Source organism: Leptinotarsa decemlineata, unplaced genomic scaffold (assembly GCF_025532065.1).
Source record: "Leptinotarsa decemlineata unplaced genomic scaffold, Ldec_3_MD MMD2_tig00026328_RagTag_RagTag, whole genome shotgun sequence".
NCBI classification, from domain to species: domain Eukaryota; kingdom Metazoa; phylum Arthropoda; class Insecta; order Coleoptera; family Chrysomelidae; genus Leptinotarsa; species Leptinotarsa decemlineata.
The window spans coordinates 6,068,694-6,082,095 of NW_027412688.1; the positions used below are offsets into that span (position 1 = coordinate 6,068,694).

The 13,402-nt window shown below is 33.0% G+C and overlaps 1 protein-coding gene and 1 non-coding gene across 5 annotated transcripts in view; one reads left to right on the forward strand and one right to left on the reverse strand.

Annotated features, from left to right (window-relative positions):
* hfw (leucine-rich repeat domain-containing protein hfw) overlaps positions 1-13,402 on the reverse strand; it is a 32,326-nt gene that overhangs the window by 16,145 nt on the left and 2,779 nt on the right. The window contains exons 1-4 of one of the 4 annotated variants that reach the window (XM_074182785.1): positions 11,654-11,859; positions 10,472-10,697; positions 7,055-7,372; positions 4,666-4,826 (exon numbers count right to left, since the gene is read on the reverse strand). In XM_074182785.1, coding sequence (XP_074038886.1) covers positions 4,666-4,826; positions 7,055-7,372; positions 10,472-10,697 — 705 coding nt within the window. In that variant the 5' untranslated portion in view covers positions 11,654-11,859. Of the gene's footprint in view, positions 1-4,665; positions 4,827-7,054; positions 7,373-10,471; positions 10,698-11,230; positions 11,523-11,653; positions 11,860-13,402 lie in introns of those variants that run through there. The other 3 variants (XM_074182787.1, XM_074182786.1, XM_074182788.1) reach the window with 3 other exon arrangements.
* Positions 2,669-2,739, forward strand: TRNAG-GCC (transfer RNA glycine (anticodon GCC)). Its single transcript has one exon. It is a non-coding gene; the product is annotated as a tRNA-Gly (tRNA).

The window sequence follows — 13,402 nt, forward strand, 5'->3', positions numbered from 1 at the left end:
CCTCTTTCATTTAGTATATTTTGTAGCAATCCTATAAATGATATCTGATTCAATTCCATTACGAATGTTTGGAATACAAACTTAATTTATTCCAGTTTGGCTTTCAGTCTTCATTCTTATTAGTCAGTGGGCTATGCTTGAAGACTGGCAGTAAACAAATCTGAAGAAATGAACTTTAAACGTTCAAGCCAGTCTCGGATATACCTACACAGGGTTGAATGGACTGACGCCTATCAGAAAACAACTACTCCCCTTTCAGTTGTATTGCCAATTGCATATGCAGGACATTTTCTGTGAAGATTCCTGCACTGACGCCTGTCGGATATAATCCAACGCCCTTCGTGGTATTAGCCAGGGGAATGATTGTTTTCTGATAGGCGTCAGTCCATTCAACCTACTGTGTAGGTATATCCGAGACTGGCTTGAACGTTTAAAGTTCATTTCTTTAAATTTGTTTACTGCCAGTTTTCAGGCATGGCCCACTGGCTAATAAGAAAGTTTTTCTTCCTTATTCAGAGGAATCGGGCAAATTTCGGATATGCAGTTGGTTAGTACCTCATCCACTAGATGGAGTGACATTTCGTTGTTCGCTCCAACTTGGGAAGAGGAATGAAATACTCTGAAAGAATTCACTTCTGGAAAACCTGTACACCAATCTTAATGAAAGAGAATCTGCGGCGACCATATTTTGTGACCTAACCAAGGCCTTGGATTGTGTAGACCACATGCTACTTCTTCGCAAGCTAGAAGTTTACGGATTTAGAGGATCTGCATTACTTTGGTTTGAGACCTACCTTTCTCATCGGCGACAGAATGATCTATTATATGGAACCGGTGTTGTTTCTCATTTATGTCAATGACTTAGTCCATGTTGACATAAGTGGTAAATTCATATGTTTCGCTGACATCACACTATCCTCTGGCATAGCAATACCGCCTCAAATTTACTTGATCAAGTTATCGTCGACATAAGAAGGGTGAAAGAGTGGTGTGATTCCAATCTTTTATCATTCAACATCGACAAAACAAATGTGGTCACGTTTAGATGTAACACAGGGGAAGTACACTTGGAAAATGTAAAAATTGAAAATTTTGAGAAAAACAAATTTTTGGGTCTCTTCATTTATGAAAATCTAAAATTTGATCCCCATGTCGACTTCTTATGAAGAAGACTAGCAGCAGGATGTCATGCAGTGAGAGTTGTTGCAAGAGAGTTAGACACTACTATCACAAGAACAGTTTATTTTCCACAAATTGAGTCCTGTAGGCCAGCTACAGGGATTCATGCCGCCCATTATTTGTGAAGCCGAAAATTCTGACCTTGGTATGTCTTTTTATTTTGGAAACAGTGTGTCTTATCCACAAAAAATATAAAAATCAATTTAATACCACCTTAACTTATAGTACAAGGCAGTCTTACTTCATTTCCCTTCCAACACCTACTCTAGCCCTTACACTAAATTCTATTATTTTCAATAGCAAGAAGTTATTTAACCACCTTCCCATTAATTTAAGGCGAATATATAATGAAAAGAAATTCAGAGAGAAAGTAAAAGAATCCCTTGTTGGAAGGCCCTATTATAGTGTGGACGAATTCTACCAAGGCTATATCGAGTAATTGGCATGTAGCTTTATGTAAACAAGTTATTGCAATCAACACGAAATAGCTATCAATGTTCATTACGTAGCATTATACATTTACATTTACTCAATATTCATATATTCATGTACTTATATTTGTATCTGTTCAGCTGGGCTTAGTATTGTTCTGTCCATATACTCTGCTCTTGTCTCTAAGCATTATTTTATAGTTTATATTTGTTAATTCAATGTCCCATATACACGTTTTACTTTATTTGACTTTGCCAATAGGATGTTTAGATCTTGGGTAATAAAGCATATTTTGATTTTATTTGATTAAATAGAAAAAATAATTTATTTGTGCAATTCAGTGTTCATATAAAAATCGTGGTTCCGGAAGTATTTGTCTTTCGTGTAATTCAATGTTTCGAGAGGGTTTTTTCTTCCAGTTTGTGTCGGAAAATCACTTCTTTTCACTCTATATAAAGTATATTTTTTGAAATTCATTACTTTCTTCCTATCTTTGGAAAATGCACACATTTTTTGTATAAAGATGGATAAGGTGAAAGCCAAAACCTTCCTTTCCCAAAAATTAATCTCTCTTGAAAATATACCCCTTTCAATTTACACTGGAATAATATCTTTTCAGATCGAGAATATCGGTGGCTGTTTTTGAAAAACTAGAATTGTCGAATACATGTTTCATATTTGCTAAAATCTGATATAAATCAATTTTCAATGCGACATTTCCTCCATTAGATTTCATCGTCAACATTTTTTAAAATAGAGACCTCTAGTTTTTCTCCTCGATTTTTGTAGCCACTGTGATAACAAATTCAGCTTTTAGATATTACAATTCAGGTCCGTATTCAAAAAAAAGTTGAAGATGAGCAAAAACCCACGAAAAAACGACTATGGTTACTATATGGTGGTCGTGGCTGATATGACTCACTATAATTTTCTGCAACCGGGCCAAACCATCACAGCTGAGTTCTATTGTAAGAAAATCGACAAAAGTTCTGCCTCATCCATAGTACTCCCCAAACCTCTCGCCTAATCAACAAATATACTCAATGCATTTATCATCGCATCGGTGGTTCAGTGGTAGAATGCTCGCCTGCCACGCGGGCGGCCCGGGTTCGATTCCCGGCCGATGCAATTTTTTCTATTTTCAATGATTATGAAAAGAATGTACTAATCTCAACAGATCAAACTATAAAACATAATTTTATCCAACTACTTAAATTTTATCTATTTTTATAACAACCAATACTCAAATATGCCACCATCTAGTTCTGAAGCACCTTGTATTTGTTCAATAATGTGGAACAATAACATAAAGACGAGTCACATAAATTATGTGGCGATAAACATATAACAATGCTAATATTGACTGATATGTTTCCGACTAGATGAAAGCGGTCTTTCCCCAGACCTCTCGCCAATCGAGTACCATACTTTTCAAACACTTCGATAACTTTATCGAAGAAAGAGCTTTTGAGACAATTGATCGCCACATATTACTAAATAAACTGCAAAGTATTGGTATCAGGGAAACTGTTTTGTTATGGCTGACTGATTATTTATCACAACGCAAACAAGTAACCAAAATAAAGGATTCAGTGTCATCATCTCGCGATGTCATTTTTGGGGTACCTCAGGGGAGTGTTTTGGGACCTATATTATTTTTAATCTACCTGAATGATATAGATGCCATCCATGGTTGTGATTTCATGAACCTTTTTGCAGACGACACCTTGTTATCAATTTCAGGAGATAATATAGAATCATGATCAAATAAATAATGAACTAAGAAATGTTTTCAAGTACATGAATAGCAATAAATTAAAACTCAACACCTCCAAAACAAAATATATGATCTTATCAACTGGTTATAAGCTATCACTCATCATCAATCTCAACATAAGATTACAAATTGCAGGTGATGTAATAGAGTTCGTAAGTGAATTCAAATACTTATGTTTCATGGTGGATAATCGTTTATCTCTTCATGCTCATTTTGATTATATATATAGAAAAATTACTAAAAAAATATATTTTTTCTCAAGAATTTCATCTCAGCCTTCGATGTACTCAAAAATTACATTATATAATTGTATAATCCAACCCCATTTTGATTATTGTGCTAGTCTGTTATACTCATTTGACCAAAATAAGGTATCGGCTTTACAAAAGTTACAGAATCGTGGAATGAGGATTATTTTACAAGTGAATAGGTATTCTAGTATATCAAACATGTTGAGTACATTGCAGTGGCTGTCTGTTTCCCAGAGACTGTATGAGTTAGCAATGATATTCATTTTCAAACTAACACATAACTTGTTTCCAACTTATTTTGAAGAATTCTGTATATATAAATCTCAAATCCATAACCACTTAACAAGAGCAAGTAGCTCCCAAAAATCCCACCTTCCTCGAACTAATTTGACTAGTACGATGAAGTCCTTATTTTATAAAGGTTTGAATGAGTATAATAAACTCCCACTTTCGTTAAAAGATTCAATAAATGTTTTCCAATTCAAAAAAAAACTCATGAACTATATAAAATATCATACTTGATTTTCTTTTTTCTGTTTGGTAATATATTTATTATGTATATCCTCATGTTTTCATGCTGACGGAAGTCATCGGCTTGTGTTATTGAATTGAATTGATAAGTATTCACCGAGCAATTACAGTTCAAAGTACACTCATAAAAACTAACAACCTAAATTGGAAACCAAAGTTCGAATTTGGAACTTTAAGAAGTATTTTGGCAGCTCTGTAATATGGCTTTGTAATATGGCTAAAAATATGAAGAAATTGTCAGTATAAATAATATGTAAATTTGTAAGATGTTTAATTTCGACAATAATAACATCCTGTCATTTGTCAATTCCGGTCACTGTCCCTCTTTTCAACAAAAATAATCTTTATCGAATCCATCATAACTAATCAGTGACGTCATTTGCCGGCTTTTACAATTTATCGGTTACCTTTCAATAAAAATGAAAGATTTGAAATTAGTTTTTCTATCAATTACTCAAGGTAATTTATATCAAATAATTGATTATTGACAATCACCTGCTGTATGCGTTTCAGTTCTGAAACTTTGATGCTTTCAGTGGTGTTGAACCAGTGGAATCCTGCCGGTTCCAAACAAGCTGTCAAATTCTCATTCTTGAACAATATATCTGATCTGTTCAAAGTTTGCTCCACACTTGCGCACATCAAACTAGGATTTGCTGAAAATTAATTGAATTTCCTTAGTTTCAATACAGAGTACCATATAAGGTCAATATGAAAATAATTTCTTCCTAAATTTTTATATATATATATATATATATATATATATATATATATATATATATATATATATATATATATATATATATACAAAACAAACGTAACTTCCCCCCACCAGAGAACATAAAACTCATAAAACAAGTCAACAAGGGAAACCGCATGGACATTTGGGAAAACTTGAACATCCATAAATTTAACAGTCATAAATCACTTATCGAGGAACAAGTACAAATCAGAATAGTACCTGATGCAGTACAAATACAGGCAAATTTACCTAAAGTACCTGAAATACCCGAGTTGAGACGTTCTGACCGTATAAAGAGGCAGACGACAGGATGACAAGATCAGTTTGAGGAGTGCCTAGAAGATGACAGTACGACCAGCTGTCGAAAGCGGTCGCAGATAATTAATAGAAGATATAAAGCTTCAAATCGTTTTTGTGAAATTTAATATTAACATATATATATATATATATATATCAATATTAATAAATTTAATAAATATAATATTAATAAATTTATATATATATATATATATATATATATATATATATATATATATATATATAATTATATTTTTTTATGTCATCGGCATCGATTCCATTGGTCATTAGTCTCGTGTCCAATGTTAGTAACTCCTCCGCCGCTCCAACACTGTAGGGTATGGTATAACTGCTTTCCAGGCTAATACCACGACGGATATTGACTTATTTGAGTTTGGGTTGGATCTTTCCTGTATTGACGAGAGGTGATAACTCGAAACTGATCTGCAAGTGATCTACTGAATTATTTCCAACATAAACCTGCTTCTGGACGAACCACCAGCATCTGCAAGACTATCATCCTCTGTGACGTAACTTGTATAAATGTCTGTTGGATATAATGTATATCGTGGTATCAGCCAAAGTAGTAGTTGTTTTCCAGAACGCATTCAGCAGATACTACAGTGTAGGAATATTAGGAGAAATCAATGTTTCAAATATTATTTTGAAATAATTTAATTCCTTGTCATATCTGTGTCTTTCCTCGACACTGTCATCGGAATTATTTCAACTTCTTTATAGTTTTGGGGTTGAAAACAGTTGAAACATGGCACTTATATCATCACACTCTTGAAAAGGACATCAAAGAGTAAAAAAAAGTAGTTTTTTGCATTTCCAGATTAGACACATTGCTTTGAAAACCTGATAAAATCGATGCAATTAGAAAATATAATAAAAGTATCCCAGGCTGTTACAGATAATACTGTGCCCCAAAAAAATTGTATGTTATGGCAAAAAAAATCTTTTAGGAGAGGTTTTGGTTTTCTACTTCTCCATTTCGATATGAAAAAGTGTAAGAATCTTCCAAATAAAGAAAGAAAGCAATGGAAAAAATTAACTCTGTACAAAGATGTGCAGATCCTGCAAAGAAGTAACTTTAATACACAAACTGGACGAAAAGCCCTCTCGAAACAGATACTTTCACAAAAAAATTTTGAATTACACGAAAGAAAAATACTTCCGAAACAAATACTTTTATATGAACACTGAATTATATGAAAAACACTTTTCTCTATTCTGTTTGTATTCCAAACAAATACAAACCTTTCTTTTCCAAAAAACATAAGTATTATGATTTTTTAAATTTGTTTAATATCATTATAATTTATATTAATGAAACATAAAACTGATAGATTGAGAACAAAATAATGCATTCCATAGAATGATCTTTTTGATTAAAAATATTACATTGAGAAATATTTTCAAATAGACCTTTTCTCATTGATTTTGTTTTCATGCATTCTGCTCAATATTGAATAAAATATGTATTAGAAACTTATCCTTGAAATAATTTTGTTCAACCTCTCCTAATATACAAAATAACTTCACTCTAACTTAATATACAAATTAACTTCATTCAAAAAAGTATAACAGGCATTTATTCTAGTGAGCTGTAAAAACACAAAAAAAAGTCTATCGAATATACCGTTGATATGATTCCATAAAGGTATTATAGAATTACTCATATATTCTGAGGAGAAAATTTAAAGTTGACACAGTAGATTCAGAAGGAATGAATGTTTGGAAAAAATGTCATTGTATGAATTATTTTTCTAAAGGTATTAGCATGTAATGTGTGGTCTCAATTTTATTATAATTTAAATATACTAAAACAGCAAATCTCACCCGAAATATCAAGTTTAACAGCTCCCTCCATTTTGAAACTAGGCACTTCAGATAAATTATTTTGAGACAAATCTAAAAAGCTGAGATTGAACAAATTCACTAGAGATCTTCGTTCAAATTTGTGTATTCCATTAGACGACAGATTAAGGCAAGAAACAACTGAATGTTTGGCAAATTCCCCAGCCACTCTTTTTATTTTTCCATCTGTAATTGTCATATATCTAAGTCTCAGTCTTCTCCAAACTGGTAAACTGATGTTCAGAACATCCAAAGTAGCATTTCGGATATGTAGGGCTTCCACACCATCAGCCGTTACATCTGAAGAATAAAAATATTGAAATAACTCATTTACTCAATCGATAGATGGGTTATGCAATAAAAGTACACTACACACGTCTGTTGAATAATGATCAGCCCAATTCTAAAATTGAAATTGGGAACTGAAATATTGATTACCAGCTTAGAGAGGTTAAATCGCTTCAGAAAAGCTACTGTTGAATGTGGTATACATTTTTCTTCACTGAATGATTACGATATATAATCTGGCATCTCCTTTTTGAATAATGAACTATAGTTTCATCCGCCAAGTAGGTAATGATCCATTACTCAACACCTTCAAATCAATCGCATTTTTTCTTCAAGCTATATAATCCCGCAGGTGACAGTTCTTATTTTGTCTACATAAATCCCTTTGCAAAAAACGAATGATACTGGCAAATTATCATGAAAGAATATAATGAAACATAATGAACGAACGAACATAATGAAATCACAATCATCAGAAATAATAAGGCTCTCTAGAGTAAAGCAGAAAAAGTCAAATATATGACCATTTATTTTTGAATAATGAACTATAGTTTCATCCTCCAAGTAGGTAATGATTCATTACTCAACAGCTACGAATCAATTGCAGTTGATCAGACAGGTTCCGTGTTGGATGTTCATCATATTCTTCTGGACGTAATTTTGTACTTCCATATATTGCCTGCCTTCGGTAATTCAGTGCCTCACATTCGCATTAGATGTGTAGAGCTGTTTCTATCCGTTCGTTGCCTAATCTGCAGCTGAGGTCTCCGTTGTACAGCCCCATTTTATTCAGGTGTCCCCTAAGCGGACAGTGACCGGTTAGTAACCCTGTAATTATTCTGAGCTGATCCCTACTATATTGAAGTAGTTCTTCGGTTCTTTTCTCGGACGGTACCCTAATGAAGGTTCTACTGTGTCTGTTGCCAGGTACTTTTGTCCAGTACTCTGTGTGCTTCTTATTGGTCCATATCCTAATCTGGTTTCGTACCAATGATTTTGGTACCCCCAGAGCTGGTTCAGGACCTATATATGAAGCTGATGATGTCTAGTGCATTCATCAGCTTTATCATTACCTGTGATACCTGAATGCCCTGGCACCCAGTACAAAATTAATTTGTTCCTGTTTGCAAGTTCATTCAGTTCTTCATGGCATTCCCAGACCAGTTTTAATGTCACCTTCAGGTTTGTCAGAGCCCCTAGTGCGCTCTTGCTGTCTGTTAAAATATTGATGCGCTCATTTCTTTGAGGTCTCAATTTAATAGCATACACTTTCGCCTGAAAGACGGACGTGTATAGTCCTAGCGGATAACTGTAGTTTAGATTTCTATCCGCTCGGTATATTCCAGCTCCCATTCCATGTTTGGTCTTCGATCCATCTGTATACCAGGTGTTTTTTCCAAACATGTTTTCGGGATGACTCATGGTCTTCCACTCTTCACGGCTTATGATTTTGGCCGTGAAGTTTGTGTTGAAGGTGTACTTCGGTGTCATGTGGTCCGTGCACATATTCAACATGTGCTCCTCCACATGTTCCGAAATTTGTGTCCTGTCCGATCTTCTCCATTATCACAAAGTGTAAAGGAGGTAGATTCAGGAGTGTCTCCAATGCAGCTGTTTGGGTAGTTATCATTGCTTCCGTCATTCCCAAACATGCAAGTTTTTGCACCTTGCCTAGTTTGTTTATAGGAGTCCCCGGCTTCATCTTTGGCCACCAGACCGGAGATGCGTATGTTATCATGGGTTTAACCACCATCATGTATAGCCAATATACCATGTCTGGTTTTAGCCCCCATGTTTTTCCATAAGTGTGGCTGGCGAGCATCAGTTACACCTCCGTTTTACTTTTTATCCTGTCCAAGTGTTGGTTCCAGGTCAGTTTGGAATCTAGAATTACTCCCAGATATTTAGGTAATGATTCATTACTCAACAGCTACAATCAATTGCAGTTGATCAGATATATTACTCAATACCTTTTAAGCAAGTCACAAATGAGCAAACTCAATACTTCACAGTCGAGTTAGAATTATTTTCATTTGCAAGCATGCGTTGAAAATTTACCTGCTCAATCATTGAATTGACAGTTTGCATTAAAAATAAATTATAAACAAAGCTCCCTCTCCCTCAAAAAATGTGCCTAGATCTACGCTTGGATCTGTGGAATTTATGAAAATTTGAGAAAACAATTTTTACTGAAGTGACAAATTTAATCACTTTCAGTTCAAGACCTTCAATGCCATGAATTCTATACTTTCCTAATATTACCTCATTAATAGAAACAATCAAATAGTTCGTTTACTAACTAGAGAACATTTTCTGACAGAAATACTTTTAGTAAATTTTCTGCAGCAAATAATTGTAATAAAACTAAGAATAATTTACAAAAGATAGTCTAACATATACTTATTGAATTTCACTAGTTCGGACTTCCATTGTCTATTATATAAAATGATTTGAAATCTCTGAAACAAATAAAAAAGAAGAATTGAAAATGAATAGCTGAAAATAACAATTATATTAACCAAAATAAACCTGAAATGAAATAATAGTGAAATAAAATACAAGTAAAAATAGAACAATTGAATAAATTAAAATAAAGAAATGAAAAAAGAAAATGAAAATAAAAAGTGGAGCGATTCCAAGTCACGTTAGTTCACGACGTTTCGATTGTTAGTATCTACGATCGTCTTCGCGTGATGACTGATATACTTATTGTTGTGAATCTATCCGTGACGGACACCAGAAAGAGTGCCTGTCTGTCTAGAATGTACTGAAAGCAACTATGAATCATTTTGAAAGGTATGATGAACAGCACAAGGAGAATTAAAAACTATTGAAAAAAAAATTGAAGTGAGGAAATTCCAGAAACTTCATTCTGGTTATTCAAATATAACCAAGGAGTGAATTTTGAATCTAGACATGACACCAATAGCAAACCAAGTCAACCTGTCAAATAACTGAGTATCATTGTCAGTGTTTTTAGGTCGCATTTTTGAGTTCCTGGAAAAAGTCTATGATTGAGAAGTGTGTCACTTATTAAAGAACTTAGGGACCCAACAGTTATCCTAGAAATTTACAAAATTAGTAACATTTCCATTTAATGAATACACCTACTTCCACAAAGTAAGGCATCTTCCAATGTCAAATTATTGATATCACAGCAGACAGCGGCTCGCTTACAGTTCGGCAACTGTCGACATCTACATGAGCTTCTACTGCTCGGACAGGCTTCTGGGGGTTGATGAAAACACTGTTGATAACAGCTGCTGTCATCGTCTGGCATCATCCCCAGAGAAGGGAGAAGAAGTAGTAAAGAAACTATAAGGTTCTTTATTGACATCTGGAATATTAAATATTTTTATGATAATGTGTGACTTCAGGTATTTCATCTGGATAGTTAAATATTTTTGGTAAATATTCAAAATCGATTTCAAGTTTTTTTTACTGTCATATTCTTTATTCAATTTTCAATGTTTGAGTTTCAGGTTCATCCTGAAGATGGCGTCTTTGTAAAGTCAGTCATTGCTTAAGAACAAAGTATTTGAATAACTGTGCAAAGCTCATACAATTACACAATAGATTGAATATTCTCAAGACTGTTTCAAAATATATCCAATGAAGCCACAGTTTTAATTAATATGAAGGAAGCTGCTTGCTCCCCCCCTTTTACATAAAATAAAAAAGATTTTATCAGATAAAGTTAGCAAAGGCAGCTCACAAACAAGTATAGCAAAATATTGTAATTCAGGCACCAATTTTTATTTCTTTATGCCTGTCTGTAAATCTGTTTTCTCAATGACCAGCTGTCACCCCTACAAACGACAACTCCTAAAAGTCGAAACTTGTGCGAGCTTAGGACTAACGAGGTCTTACCTTTTAACGTGTGATACCTAACACTTTAATTTACATGATTTACCCAAGTTACAGATAACACATATTTCATGAATTGATTATTTTTTCATTGATTGATTATAAACACACAGGAGTTTGAAATGAAATCCCCAGCACTTAATGTGATCATTGACTCAAAAAATCAACCGGGAATCCATAAACCAATGAAATCTAGAAATACAGTTTTCGTTGCACCTCGTATATTATTTCAACTAGAATGGAATATAAAAAATTGTGTGGGTTTAGCGTCTATAGTTTGAATAAAAAATCGACAACACTCCTATAAAACCACTAAGATAAATAAGTGAACATTGGGAGTAGCGCAAAACGATATGCTCATTATAGATTACAGACAAGTTCGATAAACAAAAAACAACAGGAAGTAAAAATAAACATTTAACATACCTCGAAGTATTACGTTGAATGCACATTCAGGCGATAATAAAAACCCAGCTACATGATATCCGCAAAATCATTTTAAATATTCTAACCTGAATAATTCTACAAGAAAAATTCGTATCAAATAACTACCGTAACTATACAACCATAACAACTACAAACTACATATATACATCTCTTCTATCGCTGACACACTGACAATAACAGGAAAGTTTAAAAGTTTCATATCAAATATCAAAGTGAAATATTCACTCACAGTTAGGCAACTTACAATCATTCGTGGTGTATTGTGGTTAGTACATATGTCAAAGATGATCTACAAATGTTTATTCATTATAGAAACAGAGTGTTTGTTATTTCAAATCAAATAAGTTTTCATGAAATAATTGTACCCCAAAAAAAACACATTTCATGTTTCAAAACATTTTTAGTTGAACAAAAGTAAAAAATCTGGAATTCAAATAATTTGTAAAAATGTATGTTAATCGTCGATGAAGTAACAGATGAAATTAATTAATAAAGAGAGGTCATTGTATTGACATTTATTCTTCTGCAAATTATTTGACTTCGAAGCATCATGAATGGAACTCCTCAGCCTTTGTTCAACATGAAAGAGAACATATACTCATTTTTATACAAAGACTTACAAGCGAAATAATACATAATATCCTGAAACACGATAGTGTTTATGAAGCCATTCGTTTATTTCATGTCTCTGTGTTGTGTTGTCTCGAAAATTTTATTACTTCAGCGTTTTTTATTTTTATTATGTATCTGATATGTCGGAAGTTTTCAAAATGGTTATATTTTCAATACCAAAAAACTCCTTTTCTGTTAGTAATTTATTTAAGAATTCATGATTCATTGTGACATTAAAATGATAACAGTTGTAAGTTTTATGGTAGATATGTTTATGAAAATTCTTGTAACATATCCCTGAAGAAGAATTTAATTGGATTGAAACGTTGACAAGAAAAAAATATTCATCCTCTTACCCATGTAACCCTTCTTGAAAACAATTTTTAATCACTAAACCATTTCGTCGTTTAATATTAAACTTATCTCTTTCAATAGACCGATCATTCGAACATTTTCATTAAACTAAACCAAATAATTAAGTATGATGATCCATGCATTGAAGAATTGATGATGTTTCCATTATGTAGGGGAAGGTGGTGCATCTTCATATTTTTGATAATTATATTCAATCACATATATATTTTTTTCAAGTGTCAGTTTTGATTTTCTTTTTTTGTGCTCTGTTCGTACTTAGTTGTGTTAAGAGTTAGTTTTTGAATTGTTGTTTTTTCCCCACTGTAAACATTGTATGTTTCTTGGGAAAATAAATCGTTACTATTAACACATAGTTTTTATATTTCGTCTTAGAGAATTCTCTCGGGTATCGATTACTAATCGATTTATCAAAAAATCAATAGTCTTACCATCTGACTGCATACAAACAATGTATGTTGTGTGAATACACTTGTACGGCCTTCTCTGTAACACTCAAAAAAATAAAAATGGATGAATGTACCCCATAATAATAATAATATATTTATTCATTCCTTTCAGATCACATACAGCATGATATAGCATACGTCACAAATAAATAGTATGAGATGGTAGAGACATTAACAATCAACAATATTAAAATATCACAAGTCAACAGATTTGTACACATATACATAGATACATTTATTCAATTTATATTCATACACACAAGCAAATACATTTTCATTTTGCATCAAGAAAGAC